At 44.5% G+C, this 11,897-nt stretch overlaps 1 protein-coding gene across 1 annotated transcript in view; it reads right to left on the reverse strand.

The window, feature by feature from the left end:
* The window catches only part of MAPK4 (mitogen-activated protein kinase 4), a 29,980-nt gene that overhangs the window by 7,567 nt on the left and 10,516 nt on the right, over window positions 1-11,897 (reverse strand). The window contains exon 2 of the mRNA XM_015812145.1: window positions 8,479-8,623. Within this exon, the coding sequence (XP_015667631.1) occupies window positions 8,479-8,623 (145 nt within the window). The remainder of the gene's footprint in view (window positions 1-8,478; window positions 8,624-11,897) is intronic.

Raw genomic sequence — 11,897 nt, forward strand, 5'->3', positions numbered from 1 at the left:
TCAAGATATACAATTTGAAGAGTCAGAGCAACCTAACTGTGAATTTATACTGGGAGTAAATGTGGAAACTATTAGGCAAACCAATTTCATACAAAGCTACTTGGACTCATTTCAACTGCTAAAAACAATAAAGATTGATATCCAGATTATATTGGCAGAAAGGGGAGCAAATTTTGCTCAGTTTGAAGTGATTAAGTTTGGAACCAAATCTTGAGGTTTGATAATCGAAACGCTCTATTAACTTGGTATAGAAAGAAAGCTAGAGTCAGATATAAATATGACATTAAATGTTATCTGATGGGTTAAAAATGTCTTAAAGGTTTTTTTCTGATTTAATAACGAAGGAAGACTATTATAAATATGATAATGTTGTAATAATTGAATTTGTTTGACTTAATTATGAATGGATGGGAATTAAGGTCCTAAAGGTTCCTTTTTTTGATTTAATAATGGTTGAAGGAGGTGGACTTATTGTTAATGTTATATTTGATAAACAATTGAATGATAACTAAGTAATTGAAGTTGTAAACCTTATTAAGGGTTCAAAATGATTTCTCATAGGTGCAGTTTGATGAAATGACAGAATTTACTTGTTAACTTTATGGAAGATGGGAATTTTTTCTTTTTTTTTTTTAATCTTGTTGAAATGGTAAAGATTTTGGGTACCTGAAGAATTAATTAAATGAATAATTTTTATTAAAAGGAAGACTATTATAAATATAAATATAATAATGTTGTAATAATTGAATTTGTTTGACTTAACTATGAATATAAACAATTGAATGATAATTAAGTAATTGAAGTTGTAAACCTTATTAAGGGTTCAAAATGATTTTTTATAGGTGTAGTTTGATGAAATGACAGAATTAACTTGTTAACTTTATGGAAGATGGGAATTTTTTTCTTTTTTTTTTTGTATAAGTAAGGGATGGTATTAAACTATCTTGCTGAAATGGTAAAGATTTTGGGTATTTGAAGAACTAATTAAATGAATAATTTTTATTAATACGGAGGAGATGGATTGTTTAAGTTTAGAGTTTAGAGTTAGAGATATTAATATTTGTTTACTTGCATTTGAATATTAGCCTAGGTTTGGTTTGGGAAGTCCGGGGGGTGGGGGGATGGGATATAACATTGTGTAATATCTGTGATGTATTTCTTTTTTTTTATGATGAAAATAATAAAATTTTATATTGAAAAAAAAAAAAAAAAAAAAAAAAAAAAAAAAAAAAAAAAAANAGAGATATTAATATTTGTTTACTTGTATTTGAATATTAGCCTAGGTTTGGTTTGGGAAGTCCGGGGGGTGGGGGGATGGGATATAACATTGTGTAATATCTGTGATGTATTTCTTTTTTTTATGATGAAAACAATAAAATTTTATATTGAAAAAAAAAAAAAGAGTTAGAAGGGATCTGGGGGGGAGGGTATCTTCAAATCCAAACCCTAATAACATTCCAGACAAATGGCTGTCCAATCTCTTCTTAAAAACCTCCATATGTTGGAGCACCCACAACTTCTGGAGGCAAGCCGTTCCACTGGTAAATTGTTCTCACTGTCAGTTCCAGGTTGCTTCTCTCCTTGATGAGTTTCCATCCGTTGCTTCTTGTCCTGCCTTCAGGCGCTTTGGAGAATAGCTTGACTCCCTCTTCTTTGTGGCAGCCCCTGAGATACTGGAAAATTTCTATCATGTCACCCCTCGTCCTTCTCTTCATTAAACTACTAGACATACCTAATTCAGCAACCATTCTTCGTATGTTTTAGCCCCCAGTCCCCTAAAATCATCTTTGTTGCTCTTCTATGCACCCTTTCCAGAGTCTCAACATCTTTTTTTATATCATGGTGACTAAACCTTTCTGAGACAACAGATCTGCTCAAACCTTTTGGTTGGTGGCCACGCTGACTAAGAATTTTGGTAGATGAATCCACACTGAAATGATACAGTAAATAATTTACTTTTGAGGACATTCCTGTAAGAAATAACGAGAAACACAGTGGAGATGGCAATCCTTCATATTCAAACAATGCAAACCCTTTACACGTGGACGTTGCTCTCACCCAACACACTCCATTCAGTTACTGTGTTAACTCATTTCCTAAATTCACTCCGTAGAAAGGGCTAGAATATATGCAGGTTTGACAAAGCAATCTAAAACAAAAAAGAGTTAAAAAAACAATTTTAACAAGCTATTTTTAACCTGGTTAACCGTGTGGTGTGGACATAACCCTGAAAAAGGCACGGACGGAATCAGTTTCAACAACAAGTGAGCTGGCAGGAGAAGAAAGATACAAGAGGGAAGATCGACCTAAAGAAGTCTCTGGCGTGTTTCTCTACTTCCAGAGTCTGAGCTTCAAATATTCCCAGGGGAAGGTTGTCAGGAAGAGATTCCAGAGAAATCAACCAGGCAAAGGAAGTTTTTGCAATTACAGACCCATATACTTTTTTAGTCTTGGGCAGGGTTTCCTCTTCTTGGCCACTTTAAGACAGGTGGACTTCAATTCCCAGAATTCCCCAGCCAGCTGCTGGCTAGGGAATTCTGGGAGTTGAAATTCACAAATCTTAAAGTAGCCAAGAACGGGAAAGCCTGGTCTTGGTCATTTATCACGGGGAAAAAAAATAAAAATAAAAATAGTAGCTGCAACTTTGTGGGTGAAACACCTCGGAGTTTTTTATCGGGTGAGGTGACTTGAAAATGAGGTTTCATAGTGAAACCTTGAAAGGAAAATAGCTGGGAGAAAAAGGTATGCAAAAGATAGAAAGTATCTTAATAACATTCTAATATTTGATGCTGCTGTTGGAAAATGAATATTTCTCCCAACAGAATTGGATATAAAAAAATAGCTTTTCTGTCCAAATGTAGCTATTGGTGCTCAAGGGCAAAATGAAGCCAGGAGTACAATAACTGCACGTATCAATTAAGGAGCATTTTCTAAAATAAGTAAATGGCTACAGGGGTTATTTGTGCTTCCAAAAGGATCGAAGGAGTATTTTTAGCTATCACCGAGATGGATAAGAGAGTTACATAAATATCTTCCCTTGCACAATCTCTCTGCAAACTGCTTACAAAAAGAAAAGAAAAAAAACTAGTTGCTATTAGTGCTGGAAAGCAAAATTATATTCTGCTCTAAAGGGCTAAAAAAACCAGGGAGGGGATTTATTGACAGAAAATCATTATAAGTCGTGAGTAAGGACAAAACTATGTCCAAGAAGAAATTTAATTTCATTCCACATTTCTTATTTCTGAAACCATTAGCTGGAGGCATTCAAATTAAACTGGGAGCAAAGCACCCTTAAGAAGATTGTGTTTTTGCTTTGTGGCTGTTGAAATCTCATTAGTGTAGCTTAAATTATTAACAATCTCAAGTCAGCATAGAGTTTCAGCAGCTGAATGAAGGATGCAGCCAGCAAAGACTTGGTGTTAGTGCGGTTCCCACTCAAAGGGCTGAGTCCAATAAAAGTTTTGATTGTGTCAGAGGTGAGGATGGGTGATCTAGTTCAGTGGGGGCGAACCTATGGCACGGGTGCCAGAGGTGGCACTCAGAGCCCTCTCTGTGGGCACGCGCGCCCTCGCCCCAGTCCTAGGCCTTCAGCTGGGTTTTATAAAACCTTTTCACTTTAGGCCTCTGTCGCCGTGTGCAAAAAAAAAAAAAGGTTCAATCAATCAGTCAATTTCAACTTCTCGCGGGAAAAAAAAAGATCTTGCAAAGTTGGAATTGATTGATTGAACTTTTTAGTCCCACCCAATCTGCCGTTACCACCCCAGCCACGCCCACCCAATGGGCCACGCCCACCCAATGAGCCACGCCCACCCAATGGGCCACACCCAGCCAATGGGCCACACCCACCCGGCACCCGACGATGCATAAGTGGGTTTTGGGTTGCAGTTTGGGCACTTGGCCTCTAAAAGGTTCGCCATCACTGCCCTATTGACTTTGCTTGTCGGAAGCCGGATAGGAAGCTTGTAAAGGGCCGTCACATGAACCCGGGACATAAATACCTGGGGATGCTGCAGTGGTTGTGAATGTGAAAAATCAGTCTCTTTTCAGTCCCATTTTAACTCTGAATAGTCACTAAACTAATGGTTGTAAGTCAAGTACTACCTGTATTAATTTTGCTCTTTGTTGCTTTATTATGCCTTTTGGAAGTGCAAAGTAGAGGGGGAAAGGGAGAAGTTAACTGGAGTCTAGGGCAGTGATGGCAAATCTTTTAGAGACTGAGTGCCCAAAAACTGCTCCCCCACCGCTGTCCCCGCTCTGCCCTGCCCGCTAGGCCACCCACCACCTCCACGACCCGCCACAGATCACCCAGACAGCCCAGCAGGGCCATGGCGGCCATGCCCTCTGCCCATGCCCCGCAGCATCAGATGTGCATGACGGGCTGCAAGGGCGGAGTCTTGTCCCCACTGCACGGCTACCATGTCCTTGGCTGTGCTGCTTCGCGTGGGCCACGCCCAGGGGTGACTCTCCTCCAGGGGGGCTGCTGGTGAAGAGGGGGCCGTGGGAGGAGGCGGGGCTGGGACGACGGTGCGTGTGCCCACAGAGAGGGCTCCGAGTGCCGCCTCTGGCACGCGTGCCATAGGTTCGCCACCACTGGTCTAGGGGATGGAAAAAGTCATTCATTGCAAGAATCCATAATAAAAGGACCCCTTAATCTTGTCCCAAAGGCGCTTCTTCAAGAGGCCACTGGACTTTGGTTTTTTTTTCTTTGAAGACGTTTCGCTTCTCCTCCAAGAAGCTTCTTCAGCTCTGACTGGATGGTGGGGAATGGAAGGATTTGGACTCCTTGCAGACAGTTGGTCATTTGCCTTCTCTTAGAGAGTCGTTGAGGCCGCCTGGAGGTTTATCTCTGTGTCCTCAGGGTCTCCTGAGTGGTGCAAAAGAGCTGAAGAAGCTTCTTGGATGAGAAGTGAAACATCTTCAAAGAAAAAAACGAGGAAGTCCAGAGGCCTCCTGAGAAGAAAAGGAAAGCGCGGAGAAGGGAGATAGGGAGAGCTATGAGGCCCCTGCTGTTTTCCTTCCCAAAGCTTCCCATCCCGCCTTCCTTCGAGCCCTTTCACACCACTCCTTTTCTTGAGCCCAAAGTTTCTGTTGCTAGGCGAGACGGTTGTTCAGTGAATTTTGTCCCATTTTACGACATTTTTGGCCACAGTTGCTAAGTGAATCACTGCTGTTATTAAATTAGAAAAATGGTTGTTAAGTGAACCTGGCTTCCCCATTGACTTTGCTTGACAGACGGTCGCAAAAGGGGGTCACGTGACCCTGTGGCCCTCCTAAATATGAGCCACTGGCCAAGCCTCTGGATTTTGATCACATGACTGTAAGGATGCTACAACGGTTGTCAGTGTGAAAAATGGTCACAAGTCCCTTTTTTCAGTGCCACTGTTGACTTTGAACGGTCACTAAACAGAAGGTTGTACATCAAGGACTGCCTGTCTTCTTTCAGTCACTCAGCCTGAAGCTGAGTTTGTTGCAGCTTGGGAGAAATCTCTGCATCTCCAACCGTCTGGGTCTGAGGCTCAAGCGCCTCTCTAGATGATGGGAAGCGGCTCTCCAACTCCAGCGGTTCTATCCTGGGCGAGGTTATTTTAGAAGAACGGGACTAGAAGAATAATGGGATCCATTATTAATTAACCTTATCATTTATTTAAGGAAGCTGAGTGCAGCTTCCCAAGGTGTTGAAATTTTGCAGGATTGCAAAATAAGCAACCGAGATTTTTGGATAATAACAAACACAGTGAAGAAGAACAAAAGTCACAGTTGGGCCAACCGCAAAAGGAAGGGCTTTTTTATTTGTTAAGTAACAGCAGGGAATGCACTCAAGTCCTGAATAAATATCTATGGCTTTTTTCCCCAGCTGCTACCCAATATTTCTAGCAAGGGAGTAAACTTCTTTGTTTGGAAGAAGTTTATAAAATAGCAATGGCATTTAGACTTATATACTGCCCCATAGTGCTTTACAGCCCTCTCTGAGCGTTTTACAGGGTCAGCCTATTTGCCCCCAACAACCTGGGTCCTCATTTTACCAACCTCGGAAGGACAGAAGGCTGAATCCACCTTGACCCGGTCAGGACTGAACTCCTGGCTGTGGGCAGAGTTTGCCTGCAATACTGCATTCTAACCACTGCGCCACCAGGGCTCTTAAAATCATCACTTTAGAAGAAGATGTTGGTCTATTTATTTACAGTATTTAAGAAAATTTAAGAAAACAAAATATTTGAAAACCTCCATAAAGCGAGCACAGAGCACAACTGAACTAACCATAATGGAACGACGGCAAGCTCACAACACAGACCCTCCCTCTCTTGGTCTCAACACCTTAACAAGCTCTGCCATGTTGCAGTCCAAGGGCGAGTAAGTCAGGCCTGATGAGCCAAGGGGCCCTCCTCTTGTTGTCACTAATCCCAGAGTGGGGAGAGTGTGTTATTTGGAAGGGCTGTTAAGGCAGCTGTTGGAGGAAGCTCTCAGGGCAACCGTCCAAGGGTGCGACACCCGTCTGCAATGCTCCTCTTGGCTGCCCAGCAGGGATAATGATGCTTCCCAAAGTGGTGCTGAGCAGATGGAAAATGAAGGCATCATGATTAACAGAGTGGAAAACTAGGCACGGTGATGTCTTATTACCAGGCCGTGTCCTCGACCTTCTGGGTTTTGTGTCTGGCTGACAGAGACACAAATATGACTCTCATGAATCGAATGGAATGGAATAGGATGCAGAACAGAACAGAATGGAATGGAATGGAATGGAATAGGATGCAGAATAGAATAGAATAGAATATAATAGAATATAATAGAATAGAATAGAATAGAATAGAATGGAATGGAATGGAATGGAATGGAATGGAATAGGATGCAGAATAGAATGGAATGGAATGGAATGGAATAGAATAAGAGTAAGAATAAGAATAAGAATAAGAATAAGAATAAGAATAAGAATAAGAATAAGAATAAGAATAAGAATAAGAATAGCTTTATTGGCCAGCTATGATTGGACACACCACAAAGAATTTGTCTCCAGTGCATAAGCTCTCAGTGTACATACAAACAACAAAGTAATATAAAAATAAAATATCAATAGGAGAAGGTGGTAGAAAAGATGAGACGGATAATAGTAATACAGCCATACTACATGGGTAAATATCCTTAGACATAAGACAGTACAGTGGGAATTAGGTGTTCAGCACAGAGATGGCACAAGGGAAAACCCACACAGGGATCCCACCCAAGGACTTCCTTCCTTCCTTCCTTCCTTCCTTCCTTCCTTCCTTCCTTCCTTCCTTCCTTCCCTCCCTCTCTTCCCTCCCTCCCCTCCCTTCCTCCCTGTCTTCCCTCCCTCCCTCTCTCCCTCCCTTCCCCACATTTTGCTCGTTGACTGATATCAGATCAGAACTGAGGGGGAAGAAGTACAGTCCTCGACTTAACAACCATTCATTTAGCAACCATCCAAAGCCACACTGGCGCAGAGAACACCGTTTCAGCACTTTCCTCACCCTTACAACCGTTGAAACAATCCCAATTGAAATTGGTGCGCTTGGCAACCGACATGCACCTACAGTGGCCGCACTGTCCCAGGGTCCCCTGATCAACACCTGCAACCGTCCCGGCCACCCTCTGACCAGTCAAGCCAACCAGGGAGGCTGGGTGGGCTCAAAGGCCGCGCAAGTATTGAGGTGAGGCGGGCAGCCTGTAAGCTTTATAGATAAACAGGAGCAGCGATTCTGCAGAAAAGGTTGTAAAATTGAGTGCAACTCACTTAATAACAGCCCTGCTTTGCAATGGAAATTCTGGCTCCATTTGTGATTATAAGCCGAAGACCACCTGTACAGGGAACCCTGACTTACAACAGCTCGTTTTGTGACCGTTCTAAGTTACAACGGCACTGAAAAATGTGATTTATGACCGGTTTTCACAGTTATGACCTTTACAGCATCCCCATGATCACATGATTAAAATTCAGACGCTCGGCAACTGGTTCATGCTTGCGACGGCTGCTCTGTCCCGAGGCCCCCTTTTGTGACTTTCTCACAAGGAACGACAACGGGGAAGCCAGATTCACTGAGCAAATGGGCTACTAATTTATCAACTGCAGTGATTCACTTAACAATCGTGGCAGGAAAGGTCATAAAATGGGGCAAACCTTCCTTTAACAAATGTCTCAGTTAACCACAGAAATTTTGGGCTGAGTTGCAGTTGTAAGTTGAGGACTGCCTGTATTTCCCAGCTGATGAGGACCAGAAACGTATTTTTCCCCATAACCCAAATTGGATATCCAGATGTTTATCAGAATCTACAGACCACGCCCATTTTAGAGATGAAGAGGAGGAGAAAAAAAGAAAGAAAAAAGCAACCCGGGCACTTCTTCCCTAGACGGGCCTTTAAAGAAAGAAACGGCACAAAAAGAAAGCTGCCAGAGTGTTTAAAGCTCCATCGGGGAGCCAGGCGTATTGATAAAAAAAGAATTAAGATTAAAAAGAAAAGACTCACCAGCAAAAAGCATCTTTCCGGTAAGCATCTCGGCCAGGATGCAGCCAGCCGCCCAGAGGTCGATGGCCTTGGTATAGTTGTCGGGTGAGAGGAGCAGGCGGGGAGACCGGTACCACTTGGTCACGAGGCCCTCCGAGAGGTGGCCCTGGAAGGGGAGGGGAGGGGAGGGGAAGGGGAGACCAAGAGAGCGCACAGGTGTTCAGCTGCCCTCGCAGGACGGCGGAGGAGGCCGGCCGGCCACATACAGGCAAGGGGGGGGGATGAGGAGCAGTGGACACGGTGAACAAAGAGAGGGGGGGCTCTCCATCCATGCTTCCGGGCACAGCAGGGTGCGTGTTGCAAAACAGCTGTGCGGTTAGTCCTCGACTTACGACCACAATGGAGCCCCAATTTTTTTGTCGCTAAGCAAGGTATTTGTTCAGTGAGCTATTGCCCCACTTGACACAGTTGTTAAGCGAATCACTGCAGTTGTTAAGTGAGTGACACGGTCGTTAGGTGAAATCCTGCTCCCCCATGGACTTCGCTTATCGGAAGGACGCAAAAGGGGGGAATCACGTGACCCCAGGGAGACGCTGCGACCGTCATAAATACGAGCCAGTTGCCAAGCACCTGAATTTTGGTCACGTGACCGTGGGGATGCTGCAAGGGTTATAAGTGTGAAAAATGGTCCCAAGTCACTTTTTTCAGTGCCGTGGTGACTTCAAACGGTCACTAAATGAAGGACTGTGAGTCGAGGACTACCTGCATGGACCACTGTGGCAGATTTGCTGCAGGATTTACTGGATTTATTTGAACCTCAGGCACCCCTTGCACTGTAATGAGCAGTGGGTAGCAATATCGGGCGTACAAGAATGGTTAGTTCTCCTAGATCAGGGGTCCTCAACCTTGGCCACTTTAAGACTTGTGGACTTCAACTCCCAGAATTCCTCAGCCAGCAAAGCTGGCTGAGGAATTCTGGGAGTTGAAGTCCACAAGTCTTAAAGTGGCCAAGGTTGAGGACCCCTGTCCTAGATAGAAGGTTCTCTCCTTCTGTTACTCCATAAAGCTTTAGTGGGCATTGGTTAAGATAACATGTCTGGTTTTTCTCCTCCTGCAGCTTTGTACCAATAATTCCGACACACCCTGTGCTTTATCATTATTAATTGATAAAGAAGCAGAGCAATCTATCGCCTTCTACTGCAAAACTAATTTTGCTTAACTGCTGGCTGGAGACATCCTCCTTCACGCCTCGCTGCTTTCAGAAAAGACCCAGGTTAAAAAAAATATGCAGTTCAAATGAAGGCCATGTCTGTCTTGCCTTCCTACAAAACCACTCTGAAAATGATCCAGAATGACCTTCAGATTTACCAACCTTGCACTAAATTTCAGTTGATTCCATGCAAAGGACAAATGAATCCCCAGCACGCATGAATCCACGTACTAACATGCTTGTGTTATGTTGCATGCGCTTATCTGATTATGTATGGGGGGGGGAGGAAGCAATCCCAACGATTCCTATGAAAAGGATACAAAAAAGCAGCAAGAAGCCCCAGAAGCCAAGAGGCAAGGTGGGACAAAAAGTCCTGTAAAATGGAGAAGCAGATCGGAAGGAAGGAAGGAAGGTAGGTAGGTAGGTTTTATTGAAAGTGTGCAGAGAAGAGCAAAAAAGATGATTAGGGGATTGGAAGCTAAAACATATGAAGAGCGGTTGCTGGAATTGGGTCTGTCTAGTCTAGTGAAAAGAAGAACTAGGGGTGTCATAGGGCAATGTTCCAATCTCTGAGGGGTTGCCACGAAGAGGAGGGGGCCAAGCTATTCTCCAAAGCCCCCGAAGGCAGGACAAGAAGCAATGGATGGAAACTCATCAAGGAGAGAACCAAGGAGAAATTTCCTGAGAGTGAGAACAATTAATCAGTGGAACGACTTGCCTCCAGAAGTTGTGGGTGTTCCATCACTGCAGGTTTTTTAGAAGTGATTGGACAACCATTTGTCTGAAATGGAACAGGATTTCCTGCTTGAGCAGGGGGTTGGACTAGAAGACCTCCAAGGTCCCTTCCAGAGACCCCCGAGGAGCTGGAGGATCTGCCCCCTCCCTGGTGAGTTTTCCGGGAGGGGGAGAAGACAGCCGCGGGCCGCTCGCCGTTTTCTTTCTCGGCGGCCCCGGCTTTCCCAGCGGCCTCGGCTCCGGCGTCGGCGTCGGCGGCTGCGGCGGCCGCGGCGATGGCCTGGCGGCCTCAGCGGCCNTTCGGCTCAAAGCGGAGAAGGTCCTTTGGCCGTGACACACGGATGTAACACGTAGTATGGGGACATTGCATCAGAAGAACCCCGGACAGGGGGTTCTGTGAGCCTGTGTTTGTGAGCCTATACAAATCAGAGTGGAAAAATGGGAAAGCCCCCCCCCTCCCCAAGGTATTCTTGGGAAATGTCACACTAAAGATGTGACTACACCAAGTCCAGAGAATTTGGGAAAAGAAATTGCAGTTTAGTACTTAATTGAGGGCATCAAACGTGTTTAACTCAGGGCACAATTTAGCAAAGATAAATGAACTATATAGTCTACAGGTAGGGAAAAGGAATATACTATCTGTCTATCTATCTGTCTGTCTGTCTGTCTGTCTGTCTCTCTCTCTCTCTCTCTCTCTCTCTCTCTCTCTCTAGTCAGGAAGGAACAGATTAAAGTGAATGGTTCTGCTTCACCACTGGAAAAGCTCATTTGGTCCCATATTGGATTGTTATTATCATAATGTAAAAGTCCCTGCAGCCTGAACATGTTGAGGCAGCTCCTAGATAAAGCACACCTGCTGCATTTGATATTAAAAATTTATATCCTATAATTGGAATTTGACATTTGAAACCACCCAAGATGGCTTATGTAAAAAAAAAGAACACATTTATGAAATACAACCACAGCCTTGTTGGAGACCTCGGACGGCCTCGCCGATGGCCCCGACGACCCGTGGGTGATCCTCTGGCTTTTAAGAATCTGAGGAACAATGGGCCCCTGGGCAAACCACTCTAGCCTCGGTGGCCTTCGAGTGGCCCTTTTGGTGGCCCCGGTGGCCCCGATGGCCTTCCCAGCGGCCCTTGGAGGTCCGGGAGGTCCGGGAGGACCTAGGACTTAAGAACTATTCCAGAGACTAGACTCGTGGGTGCGGCCGAAATTGGACATCTTTGCCCTCCCCCCCTTCCCTTCTCCTTTGATTGTGGACATTTTAAGATATCCAAGGACAGTCCTATTGGTCCTGCGCGATTCACCCCTCGCGCAGGCCTGGCCCATTAAGATCTCCAGGGCCCACCTTGAGGATGGGGTTTGGAACCCCGAGAGGTGGCATGCTGCAGGCACTAGCCAAAAAGTTCGGAAATTGGCCAAATTAAGGCTCTTTTTAAAGGGGTGTTTTAATAAATTTTTAGGGGGAACGCGGGAGGTTGGGAGGGGGGAG

The sequence above is a fragment of the Protobothrops mucrosquamatus genome, unplaced genomic scaffold (genome assembly GCF_001527695.2).
Source record: "Protobothrops mucrosquamatus isolate PMUCROS unplaced genomic scaffold, P.Mucros_1.0 scaffold70, whole genome shotgun sequence".
Taxonomy (NCBI): Eukaryota; Metazoa; Chordata; class Lepidosauria; order Squamata; family Viperidae; genus Protobothrops; species Protobothrops mucrosquamatus.